The sequence below is a fragment of the Trichosurus vulpecula genome, chromosome 9, assembly GCF_011100635.1.
Source record: "Trichosurus vulpecula isolate mTriVul1 chromosome 9, mTriVul1.pri, whole genome shotgun sequence".
NCBI lineage: Eukaryota > Metazoa > Chordata > Mammalia > Diprotodontia > Phalangeridae > Trichosurus > Trichosurus vulpecula.
Genome location: NC_050581.1, coordinates 114,674,742 through 114,688,154, shown reverse-complemented (window position 1 = coordinate 114,688,154; position 13,413 = coordinate 114,674,742). Strand labels below are relative to the sequence as shown.

General features: G+C 46.9%; 1 protein-coding gene across 1 annotated transcript in view; it reads left to right on the top strand.

Annotated features, from left to right (window-relative positions):
• Positions 1-13,046, top strand: part of WNT9A (Wnt family member 9A) — an 83,404-nt gene extending 70,358 nt beyond the window's left edge. Inside the window, exon 4 of the mRNA XM_036737621.1 lies at positions 10,872-13,046. Within this exon, the coding sequence (XP_036593516.1) occupies positions 10,872-11,357 (486 nt within the window). The 3' untranslated portion in view covers positions 11,358-13,046. The remainder of the gene's footprint in view (positions 1-10,871) is intronic.
• Positions 13,047-13,413: the final 367 nt, after the last annotated feature.

Here is a 13,413-nt window from a genome sequence, read left to right as displayed (position 1 = left end):
ATGCCTTTGCTATTTCTCCCCCAATCACCTTCAGCGGGTCTTAGCCTTCCCAGAAGTGTGGGTGGGTCACCTTGCACCATCCCAATTCTCTGGCCACACCTGCCTTAGGATGATTGGATTTAGAACAGGAAAGTGATCTTCTAGTCAAAACTACCCATTATAAGTGTAGGGAAAACTGAGGCCCAGAAGGGTTTCTTGCTGGTATATATATATATGCCCAAGGTAATATGTAACATACATGGCATCACTGGGATTTGAACTTGATTTCAAATGCCATCTTATTTCTATGGTATAACTCTGTCTTGTTACGGACCCATGGTCTGTGTTTGATATTTCTCTTATGTTTCTGGGTAGTTTCCTTGAGTAACAAAGAAACATCCTGCATGGGAGAGAATTCAGGAGGTGTGTCACAGCAGGGCTCTTAGGACTGTAAGGCTTATAGTATTTATAATGGGAAGTTCCTTCAGCCTCACCTTTTCATTTGTCTTTGGTATACCCAGTCCTACATGTTTATCCTACATGCGTTGTCTCTGGAGTCACCAGCATGGGATGGCCATAGGCCTGAGAGTGGGCTGTAGTCTGGAGCAAGGAGTCCCCTCTCTTTCCATCTACCTCTCACTCCGTGGGAGAGATTGTTAGGGCAAAATGGTGGAAGGTCTTTGCTTGTTTTCCTTCCTTCATCCCTAGCCCACGTGGCTGTAGAAGGGTCTCCTTACCTTCCAATTGCTCAAATACTCTTCATCCTTGGAGGCTGAGTACAAGCCCTATCTCTTCAGGAAGCCTTTTCTGACCTCCCAAGGCCACTAGGATTTTTCCCTCCTCTGTGAGCCTATAACCCTTACTATCTCTGTTCTATGTGTCTTTCTTGTCGCTCTAATTAGATCCTAAGCATCCTGAGGGTAGCAATGATATCCAATTTTACAGATGAAGAAACTGAGGCAGACAAGTTAAGTGACTTGCCCAGGGTCATATTGCTAGTAAGTGTCTGAAGCTGGATTTGAACTTGAGTCATCTTGATTCCAGGTCTAGGACTCAATCCACCATAACACCTAGCTCCCAGCACAGTGCTTTTTTTTTTTTTTAACTTGCTGAATGAATGAAGGAGGTGGGGAGATCAGAGGAAGGATGCCTTGATGGGTGGAGATGAAGGGGGTCTCACCCTGACTAAAGGAGTCACGATGGTTGGTACTGGAGCACAAAGGCTGTGATCAAGGGTGACATAATATAGAAACAGCAGACTGTGTAACAATAACCTTGTTATGGGCACTTCCTTCCATTTGTGGTGACAATTTATGCTTTCATGTTCATTGTTTCATTGTAGTATGAGGGTCCCTTGAGGCAGTATTCTATTTGACCAATGAGGAAATTGAGGCTTAAAGATTGTGTAATGTTGGGCAAGTCACTTAAATGGGGTGTGCCAGAATGAGGACTAGAACCTAAGACTTCAGAGTCCCCACTTGCTGACCAGGTCTTAAAAAGAAATTATGCTAAAATTCGTGTCCCAAACCCCAAATTTTGCTGGAGTCTAATTTTAAAAAAGAAATTACAAACACCTTAGGCATTGTGCTTTGTTAAATCTTTATAGCCCTTAGTGCCTAGGATGTAGCCTCACATGGAGCTTAATATATGTCTAATTGAATTGGTCTTTCTGGCACTCAAATCTTAGTGATGGCCTCTGGCTTCTGAGGTTGAAATTGATCCTGGAATAGTAGCAGGTGTTTTGTGAGAATGTGGATACCGTGATCTCTAGGAGCCAGCATGGGTTCGCTGTGAACATGTCAGGCCAAAGCAAACTCACTTGCTTTTTTTTTGACTGTATTGTAGATGAAGGAAATGCTGTAGGCATAGTTACAGATTTTAGAAGACTTCGAAAAAAGTGTCTTATAACTTCTCTGTTTTTGTGGAGGGATGTAGGCTGGGTCATAGTGGAGTGATATATGTAGTTTCATAGTTCATTGAAAAACGGTCCCCAAAAAGTATTGCTAAGTTAATTGCTATCCATTTGGAAAGAGGTCTCTAGTAGAGTGGCCTAGGGATGGATCTCTCCTCGACCTTATTTTGTTTAACAACTTCGTCCATGACTTGGATTGAAGATATGGAAGGCTTATCAGATTTTCAGGTGGCACAAAGCTGAGAGGGAGAGCCAGGACATTGGATGGCAGAGCCAGGGTCTAAAAGGTGTGAACAAGGTGTGATAGAGCTGGCAGATCTTGTGTTGTTGGTCCCAGGAGGAGTTGATAGAGGAGAATTTCAGTGTAGGAAGACAGAATTAAACACAGGTAAATAGGAAGTTTAGCATTTAGATGAAAAAAAACAATCCACTGTGCAGGAACAAGATGGGAGGGGGTGGAGCTCAGCTTAACAGCTGCTAATGTGGAAAAAGACAGGGGTGGGGGTGGGGGGTTCGTTGACAGCAGTTGCTTTAAAAAAAGGCTCTCACTATCCTCGATCAGCATAATGTCCAGAAAAAGGAAGGAGATAGTCCCACTGGATTCTGTGCTGGTGGGGGTGGGGAGGAGTAGGATTAGAGATTTACTGAGTTGAATTCTATGATTTGTTGGTGTAATATAGAAGCAGTGTGTTGTAGTCAGGAGTCCTGGCATGGATATTTATTTACTGGTTGTGTGACCCCTGGGTCATGGTCTATAGACCTGGAGGGATCCTTGGAAATTATCTAATCTCCCTTTCTTCATATCCCTAGTGCTTAGCACGGTGCTTGGTACACAGTAAATGCTTAATAAATGCTCATTGACTGACTGACCACAACCCCCTAATTTTACAGCTAAGGGAGGTAAATGACTTCCTCAAAGTCACAGAGGCAGCTGAGTTGGATTCGAATCCAAGCCTTTTGGTTACAAAATTCAACGTTTCCATTCTGCCTTCCGAATTGGTTTCTCCTCTATGGAACTGGAAGAATGAGCTTTGCATTCTGTAGTCTGCAGGGTCATTGGAAGGAGAACATTTTGCAAACCTGCAAGAAATGGGAGCTATGGTGCTGATGACGACGGCTCTCTTCCTTTTTGAGACTGCCCGCCGTGATTATGTGGCCAGGTTGTCATTACCCGATCTGCCAGGTCTCTGTGGGGAGCTCCCGGGCTTTTGGCGCTAGCCCTGTGAGGAGAAGAGCCCGGCCACGCCGGTGGTCTCTCCCCATCTCCCTGACAGCGTGCTTTTCCCCGTTTCCCGCCTGCCGGCTGGCTTGTCTTTGGAATATGCCCCGTGGTGCTGAGCCGGGGGTGGGGGGAGGCTTCATAGCTGAGCCAGTAATCCCCGGGACAACACAGCCCTCCTCCCTTCCCACCCCCACCCCAGACAGGGGCTGTGTGTCTCTGGCCTTTTCCAAGGAGTCTAAAGCATTTTCTTTCCCCTTCACATACTTTCTCCCTCCTAATCTATCCCCCAGTGGTGCCCCCAGCCCAGGAGTCCATCAGACCTGTCATGTCCTGCTAAGTGCTTGCCATATGACCTCAATAGCTAATGAAAGACCCAGCTTGTCTGGTGTGAAGATGAGGTAATTAGAGCGAGGACTTCTGTGAGCTCCCTTTTATTGGGAAGCAGAAGTTCTGAATTACCCACTTATTAAAAAACCAATTTCCCCCCTTTCTCTGCCAAAGCCCCTCTCCCGCCTTCAGCTGTTTAAGGGGAGGTGATGGGGTCTCGAGCCCCGTTGCTGGGGAGGGTGGTCTCGAGTGCAGATTAAATCAAAAAGGGCCAGTTTCCTTTCTTGTCTCTCTCGCCCCTTACCCCACCCCGAGCCCCTCTAGACTATGACTCTTTTGTAACCTATTAATGAAAAGTCAGAATATTAAAAGCACTCAATTAGTTCCACTGGGCCAGGATAAATGATGTTTTAATTAAATTCGTCCAGGTTTCTCAGCAAAGCATCATCAAACGTGACTCCTTCCCCTGCTCGGGTCTCCGAGAGCATTCCCAAGCCCCCTAATCGCCCTAGGAAGCCTGCCCTTTCCTGATCTGTGTCCGTCCCCCGAAGCATGGCTGCCCTCGGACGAGGACATGGAGCTGGACCCAGGGAGGTGCTAGGAGTCCGTTTACCACCCCTCCCCCTTCTGGGATGCTCCCTTTCTTAAACTGTTACTCTATTTTGATGCTTGGTAGTGTGCTAGAGGGGGAAAAATAGTCAGCTTTGAGTTGGGAGAGCCGGGTTTGAGACCCGACTCTGCTATTAACTGGCTAGTTGGGTGACTTTTGAGCAAGTCATTTAACGGGACGGTGTTAAATTTCCTCTTTTTTTTTTTTTTAAAGGGAGTTGTTCTAGATAGCCTCCAAGGTCCCTTTTAATTTCTGGCAGTCTGTGATTCTGATTGTGTGTGTGTGTGTGTGTGTGTGTGTGTGTGTATCTGTATCTGTATCTGTTTAACTTCCTGTCTCTCTTCAGACCTCCAGATACAAGCTTTGGAGGAAGAATTAATCTTTCCACTCAGATTGTGTGCATTAGTTGAAAGAGCTGGTTTGGGGAGTCAGGAGACCTGCCTTCCAATCCTAAAGCTTGAGTAGCTCAGTGGTCCTGGAGAACCTCTCTGGGCCTTGGTTCTTCCTTTTGTAAAAGGACAGGCTTGGACTCAGTTGAACTCCAAGGTTCTGGTGTCCTCCTCAGCCCTAACATTCTAGGATCTGGAGGCATCGTCTGGAGATACAGCGGTGGGGCAGTGGGACAGATGTCGAACTGGCAGCCTGAGCTGGAACCTTGGCTTGGATGTCGACCAGCCGTATGACTTTGGGAAAGTCATTCTCTGTGAGACCCTGTGACCCTCAGTTTCTTCATCTTTAATATAATACAGCAAGCATAATTACCTACATCATGCTGGTCTGTTGTGAGGAAAAGTACTCGTTGAGGAAAACCTCAGAGACTTAGAGACCTGGGGGCAGTCGATTCAGTTTCAGTGAAATACACAATGGAAAGTATCCTGGATACTCCTGGCCCTGCCTCTTGTGACCTGTGTCACCTTGAGTATTAAATTAGTTAGCCATTGTGGGACTAGAAATTAGAGGGTTGAACCAAGTGGTCTCTTTAACATTCCTTCCAACTATGAATCTCTGCTTCCAAGATCCTAAACATCTGCCATACATTACAAAATCCTTGGAATACCAGCCCGCAATGACAGTCCCTGCCCATAGAACTTAAATCTCACAGGGAGTACGGGGCGTGTAACTTTAGAGGCAGTTCGGTACAGTAGAAAGAGGGTCGGCTTTGGAGTCAGAGGATCTGTCTTGGAATCCTGACTCTTCCACCAACTATCTGCCTTGACCTTGGAGAAGTCACTCTGGGTCCAGGTTTTCTCATCTGTAGAATGAGAGGTTGGTCTAGATGATTTCCAGTTTTTTTTCCAGCTCTAGGTGTATAATTCTATAAACAAGGGAGGGCAAGAAAGGTAGTGTGTGTGTGTGTGTGTGTGTGTGTGTGTGTGTGTGTGTGTGTGTATGTGTGAAGGAAGGGAGCTTTTCACACCTGACAAAGGTCAGGATTGTGATGTTAGGGCTGGAGAACTTTGCCTGAGAATCCCTTTTACATCCTGGCAGATGCTATCTGTTCCTACTAGGTCTTCTCTCTTCTTTTGTTCTGGACAGGGGATTCTGGCGGCTGCCTCCTAAGCAAACTCAGGTGAAATCACTATAATCTCAGCATTTTTGAATGTGTCCCAAAAAGTCTGAATTGAATAACAGCTGAAATTTATGTAGGGTTAGCTTACCTTGTAGGAATGTGGGAATGGGGAATAGGTACCATCGTCTAGGGGATTTGTGACTTCATCATGGGGGGTACACCCTCCAATGGGGCAGATCACAGCCCATCCATGCCCTCTCATCTTGGATGACTCTTAACCCTCGGTCTCTCATAAATCATAAATCATGCCTGGGCCACCCAGCGTGCTGACGGCCTTCCCTTTAACATTTGGCAGGCACTCCACAGTACCTCACTCTTGCTCTGGGCTCAGGTGGCATTTTTTTTTCTCATCCCATATCCTAGATAGCATCTTTTATGTCACATTTTGAATTTGAGTCATGGTCAGGGATGGACTACAGTCTCTTTGGGTTCACCACATGGCTTCCCTTAGCATTTGGATCACCAGTAAATCTGGTTCTTGCATGGTGTTCTGGGCTTTGCATCCAGGAGAATGTCAGGGTTGAGAAGGTGGCTTTTTAACTCAGAGGGCAACTTGAAGCATCCATGCAGTTCCCCTGACTCTGGTCTTCCTCCTGTCAGTCACAGAACAGGAAAGTGAATCCCAAAGAAGGGAAGTTACAAAAAAAAAAAAGGAAACAAAAGAACTGGGACTTGGCTCCAAGTCTTCATTCTTCATATTCAAGGTTCTTTCAAAAGCACTAGGCCGCCTCTAAATGGAAGCCCAAATCTGCCCCTTGACCACTTCCATCCTTGGTACTTAGTTCTGCCCTCTGGCATTGGGCAGACTAAATCTAATTACCTTTTTTACATGGCGGTTCCTCAAATACTTGAAATCAGCTGTTATCCTCCCCAGCCTTCTCTTCTTTAGGTTCTTCAATCTTTCCATCCCATGGCCCTGAGTTATGTGCGTGCAGTGAAACAGTCTGGGCCAGCCCCACTCAATCACAGAATTGGGAGCCAGGGGCTCTTAGGTAATCCTGTGAAGACTGTGGACCTTGAATCAGAATCATGTTTTTAAGTGTATGAAATAAAATCTCTGGGTTTTCAAAGGATGCGAAAGGATTGTGAAAATAAAGATGTAATTTTTTTTCATTGTCCAAATCCATGGACCCTCTGAAATCTATCCATACTCCCCTTGGGGCTCCATGGATCACAGTCAGGGTAGGAACCCCAGGTTTTGAGTTAGGCGGGACCATAGAGATCATCTGGTCCAATCTCCCCATTTTATAGCGTGGGGAAACAGAGCCCGGGAAAGGAAAAAGACTTGTTCCAGGTCACACAAGTAATAGAAGAACGGACTGCTGACCCTTAAATTCATTGTTTATTACCCTGTCTCAAGGTCTCTGCCTGTTGAGGAATTGGTGGGAGCCTGGTATGTGAAGGCAAGTCTGTGATATATCTCAGCTGATGACTTTGACTGACTTTTAACACATCCCTCCCCCACTCCCAAGTGTGATGCTATTGTGGGGAGAAGGGATTGGATGATGCCAGGATTCCAAAGTCATTAGGGAGCAAATACATCTCTAGGCTCAGACAAACTTCCCTTAGCCCCCTGATCAAAGTAACTAAGTGGCTCCATCCCCTCCCTGCTTCTCTTTGTCTCTGCCTCAAGCCCCTCCATGTGCACATAAACCATCAGCTTAGTCTCTTCTTGCCATGGGCTCTGATGCTTACAAACAACACAGTGAGGTTTCCCTCTCTCCTCCTCCTACCTTTCCAGTCCCTCTGGACCCCAGGGACTCACTACCCTGGGTCCTGCCCTCAGTGGGCAGAGAGCACACCCATCTAGAACATGCCATCTTTTCCTCATTAATAAATAAACTCCTTGGGGTCAGGAGCTTACTTCCTTTTAGCCTTTGTATTGCCAGTGTCTAGCACGTAGTAGGCACTTAAGAAATGGTTGTTGAATTCCCAGGTAGATTAATGATGACTTTTGGAAATCATAGGACCAGCTGAGAGGAGCTTTAGAGATAACCTGGGAAATGTCTCAATTTTTACAAAGGGAAAGGGAAATGGCTTGTCCATTGTTACACAGGAGACTCAGGAGACTTCAAAAATACAGGGGGTGCTCCTCCATTGTCTGACATAGCCACAGCTGCTATACGTGCAGGTCTATAAAATGTTTTCTACAAAGATATCCTGTGAGGCAGGTCATGCCGAGTCTTCTCCCCCTCCCCTCCGATTTGACAGATGGGGAAATTAAGGCTCAAACTTGATTTCTAAGATCACAAAACTGTATAAAGAAACTAGAGCCGGAGGGTTTGGTTGACCACGCCGTAAGCCGTGTGTAAGCCGTGACCACGTCTTATCTGAGTTTAATCTGTCTTCTAGTGCTAAGCATAAGGTTGCATCCATAGCCACGATTATAATCTCTCTGCTTTCTTTTGTGCTTTTGCAGGTTGTAAAGTGTTTTCCTCACAACAGCTCTCTGAGGCAAATAATATCTTCATTTTACAGATGAGAAAACTGAGGCATAGAGTGTTTATACAATTCGCTTATGTTCGCATACCTGTGCAACACTATCGGTCATGACCCGAAGCCAGGTTTTCTGATTCAAAGTCAACAAGAATTTATTTTTAATTGTTGATACCTTTTGGTTTTTATTTATGTTTTCTTTTTAGTCATATGTTTTATTTTTCCCCAATTACATGTTAAAACAATTTTTAACATTTAAAAAAAATTGAGTTCCAGATTCTGTTCTTCCCTCCCTTCCTTCCCCCCTCCCTGAGGCTGTTAGCAATCTAGATATCTTTTGTTTTACATCATCTTCATTTCTGAATATCTCCCTTGTTTTTCCACAACTCGACAAGTCATCCTTGTAACAAGGACAAGAAAATAGTAAAAAGAAATGGAAGGAGGAAAAAGACAGTTAAATTAACCAACAGAGTCACAGCATATGTAATGCTCCTCCTTTGCAAAGAAGGAAAGGAGGGACATCATTTCTTTCTTTGAGGTCGAGACAAGTCATTAGAATTCTACAGTATTCAGTTTTGTTTTTCAGCATGCACTTATTAGACACCTACTGTGAGCTAAGAACTATACTAGGTGCTGGTAAAGTAGTCAATGGAGAGATCCAGCCAGAAAGCTCTAGGAAAATGTGAGTAGGGATACCTGCCTTTTAGCTGATGGGACAGGGCTTCCTGGGGGCAGAGGCACCTGACCTGGCAGACCACAGATGTGGCCCACATGCACAAATACCTGCTTCCCCTAGATATTGGTGGGGGCCTATTTCCCTTGCACATAAGGCAACAGTATGTATTGAATATGTGAGGCAAATAGAAATTCCACCTAAACACGCCTCTCTACCAGCTAGCTTTTGAGCATGTGGAATTTTAATATAATAAAATAACAAACATTCCCATGCCAAGCATGTAGAAAGAAGATGGAAGGGCAGCCAGTGTACCTTTGCAGAGTCCTGTTGGACTGTTTCTGAAATTTGAGACGTTGCCAAGAGATCCTTAGCTCAAGGGCCCCAGACTAAATGCTAAGACTTCTGATCACTCTTGGGGGTGGGGGTGGGGGAGCAGGAGGAAGGAGAGAGAACAGGAACATTGCCCCTGCTTGGCTCTTCCCTGGTTCTTGTCCCTTCTGTTTTCTTTTCTTTTTGCAAGTCTTCCTTGTGCCAAGAATGGACTGTTGGTTTCTTGAAGCCCTCCTTTGCTTTGAGACAGTGTGAGAAGAGCCATGGGGCCTGGGAATAAGAAAGTATGGGTTTGAATCCTGGTTTATGAGTTATGTTGATCCCGAGTGGGTCAGTGCCTTACCCAGCTCTGAGCTTCACTTTGCCTTTCTGCAAAATGGAAATAATAGACCTTATGCTGCCTCCAAATTGGGACCTGCTGTTATTCTAGCTAGGCAAAGGTCACGCTCTGGCCCGCTACAAGAGATGGGATGTCATAGCCATTTTCCAGGTGGCAAGGGGGAGAAAGGGAGGACAAAAATTGAGTTGGGCATCCAGACTAAGTGATTGGTGGAGTTTCAGGCACCAGAGCGAAAGGGATCTTGGTTTGTTTTGTGGGTCTTGATTACTTGAGCCTGTGTAGCAGTAAGGAGGGAGACTAGCGTGGCTGGAGTGGAAGAAGCGTGTTGAAGAAGAAGGTAAGGTGGACAGGGTGGAAGCAAAATGGTGGAGGGCCTTGAATGTCAGGCTTGGGAGTCTGGCCTTTGTCCTGGAAGCACTGACTTTTGAGCAGGGCAGTGGCAGGTCAAAAACAGCACATCAGAAGGTGCACCTGGTGGGGGTGAGTGGGACATAATGAAGGAGCACCACCATCCCACCAGTCACGAAGGTTTCCAATCTCAATGTTGTCTTTGGCTTCTCTCTCCCTCATCCCATGTATCCGATTAGTTGTTGAGTCTTACTGACTTACCCAAATATTTCTTGGCATCTTCACTACTGCCGCCCATCACCTCAGTTCAGGCCTTTTTTTTTTTTTTACCTCTTGTCTGACCAGTCTTAATAGAGCCTCTTAAAAAGGTCTCTCTGCCTCCAGGTCTCTTCCCCCCACCCCAAGCTGCCTTTCAGGTACCTCCTGCATGTAGGGCAGCGTAATCTTCTAAGTACATAGATCACAGTGGCTCCTACTGAATTAAACAGAGATGCCTTGGGGATCCTGGCATTCAACCCTTTCCATTGTTATGGCCCCAATTTATCTTCCCATTCTTCTCTTACGTTATGTTATTACCCCCTTTGCTGGGCACTGCATTTCAGGCACATTGGCTTCCTCTCTCTCCCTGGTTCTTTCTTGTCCTGAATGAATTGTTGATTTGTCGAAATCTTTGTTTCAGAACCCAATTCAGATAGTACTTTTTCCATCAAGCCTTCTGTGCTTTACCTCTCCTCTTCTCACGGGTGAAAGTGATCAGTGATGTCTTCCTTCTTCAATTTATCACAGCCCTAGGCATGACTCTCTCCTTTACCCGGATCTCATTCCTTCTTATTTCATTGTTGTATGTATTGCTGTCTTATTCCTGACCCCTCCCCTTCCTTGGATTGTTCATTTCTGGAGGGCTGGAGTTGGGCCATTCCTCAGCGCTGGGGGGATGGGGTGGGGCTGGGTAAGTAAAGGCAGCTTAATCCACATTTGTGCAATGAGGTTGTTTCTCCAACGGACCAAGGACTGTCTCTTTCTCATCCCTTTGGTTTTGGTGTAGCCGAGCAGGGTGCAGGGGTGTTTGGTTCCTCTTCTTTCCCCCATGACTCTCCCCATCTGCTTCCTTTCTTCCCCAGGTGATCAAGGCTGGCGTGGAGACCACCTGCAAATGCCACGGGGTCTCCGGCTCCTGCACCGTCCGCACCTGCTGGCGCCAGCTCTCACCATTCCACGAGGTGGGCAAACAGCTGAAGCAGAAATACGAGGCCTCCCTCAAGGTGGGGAGCACCACCAACGAGGCGACAGGCGAGGCCGGAGACATCCCGCCCCCACGAAGGGCCCTGGGTTCTTCTGGGCCCGGTACCGACCCTCTCCCGCGCACCCCAGACCTGGTGCACTTGGACGACTCCCCCAGCTTCTGCCTGGCGAGCCGGTTCTCCCCGGGCACAGCTGGCCGGAAGTGCTATAAGGACAAGAACTGTGAGAGCATGTGCTGTGGGCGTGGGCACAACACTCAGAGCCGGGTGGTCACTCGGCCCTGCCAGTGCCAGGTCCGCTGGTGCTGCTACGTGGAGTGCAAACAATGCACCCAGAGGGAGGAGGTCTACACCTGCAAAGACTGACCGCTAGCCAGTCTGCCTGGCTGCCTTCTCCTCCACATTTGGGGCCGGGGTGGGAGGGGACAAGACCCCGCTCTGACTCTGGCCTCGAGACAGACACACGGGGTTTGACAGGGGCGGTTCTTGGATTCGGAAGGCAATGTTGATGATGTAAGCACTTTTGTGTGTGTATGTGTGAGTGTGTGTGCGCGTGTGTGGTTGTGTGTGCCTGTGCTCGCGCAGGGGCTGGTGGGGCGACCTCGCTGTATCGATCTTCAAGCCCTTCCCTCTCTTCCTTCCCTCCCCACCAACATTTGACTCTGGGACCCCAGCTGCCAACTCAGTCTGAACTATTCTAACAGGTGTCTCTGTCCACCCCCTCCCAATTCCATGTATTTTTTCCCACCTTTTTACTTGCTGACTATCCCCCCAAACCGAGGTAAGAAGTCCAGGACGTATGTAGGACTCCTTCCCCCTTTCCTGTATTCTTTTCCCCCAGTCTTTCTTTGGTCAGGGCTGAGGGGACAGAGAGAGGAAGAGGAGGGAGTGTGGTAGGTGTCACCATTTTTTTTTTCTGGAGGCCAGGGTGGAAGAGGGCAGCTAAAGGTCCTTATTCAAGTAGTACTGCCCAAGTTGCCTGGAGTGGCAAGGAAAGGATTTTTAAGCTGGATGGGACTTTTGAGTCCAGCGCCCTGAAGCCTCAGGAGGTGAGGACCCTGCCTTTGCCGAAAGTGTCATTAGCATCTGAGTGAGGGAGTGCAACCTGGGCGAGAAAACGTGTCCTAGGGCAAACCTTGGGGCATGACTGACTCATCATTGGAGAAAGGGAGATTTTCACCTAATGTGTGGGAAGGACTTTCTAATGATGAGAGATGGATGCCCTAAGGTGCATGGGCTTTTTGAGCAGGTGGTGAGTTCTCCTTTGCCGGAGGTCATCTGTGGCTACTTGTTAGAGGATATTGTTTCAGGAATTCATGCTTCTTGTACAGAAGCTATCTGAGCTCTCATCCAGTTTAAAGGTTTTGTGATCCTGTCTTCTGGCTTCTTATTCCAGGGCTTATACTCCCCAGCTCTCCCCTAGGCTCCTCACCCACAGGGGTGATGGAACAGGGGAGGGCTTCAGAACCCCGAAGAGACAGGAGTCTGGAGGAGGAAGGCTCATGACTCGCCAGCTGGTTCCCTAAGCCCCCTCACCTTTGGTAGCACTATCACTGACTTTGGGAAAGCAAGACCACTAGAAGGCTGTCTTTTGGAGTCTTTGTCTGAATCAGGGAATTGGATGTTTGGCCCCCATGTTCCTGCCCCGTTCCAGTCCTACCAGGGATTGAGTTAATTGGATTTTCCCTTCCCTCCTTTTCTAGAATGACACCAGGCACTTCTCTTCTAGTTAGAGCAAATGTCAGTGATTATTTTTTGTTGTCATTTGTTGTTATTATTAATATTATTATTAATTATTAATTAATATTTCCTTCCCCTTGCGCATCTCATCTCATATATGCGCACATTTCTTACTTCTGAAAGGGTGGGTAGAGTCTGAATGGGGGCAGTAAGACCCTCACATCTAGGTAAGGGCATTGTACCCATTTGACCTTTATCCACTGACGGTCTATCCAAGTGCCATAGCTGGCCCACCCCCTGCCTCTCCCTTGCCCTGCCCCTTTCTTCTTCCCTTGACTCTGCTTCATGGTTTTTTTTTTATTTTTCTGGAAACCACTAAATTGAAGATTTTTTTTCAAATAAAACAAAACAGAAAAGACATAAAAACACACACAAAGACACAAAACTGTTCCTATCCACTTAGTAATCTGGGATGGTGAAGCCCAGTGCCCTCTTAGGCTGAGTAGAGGGGGTAATATCATGAGGACTGACCTTTCTCTCTCCCAATTAAAAAAATCCATGCTTCTAAAGCTGTGAAGTGGAATCCAATACCCCCATGTCCTCCTAGGAACCCTTGGGTGCCCCGGGATTCAAGGAGCTCTTTTGCTTTGTTGTCTCTCCTGGGATTTCATGAGCTGTTGGCCAATGGCCCGGGGTTCCTAGTGTGGATTGAAGCAGTGATAACCAGGATGACCCTTTGGAT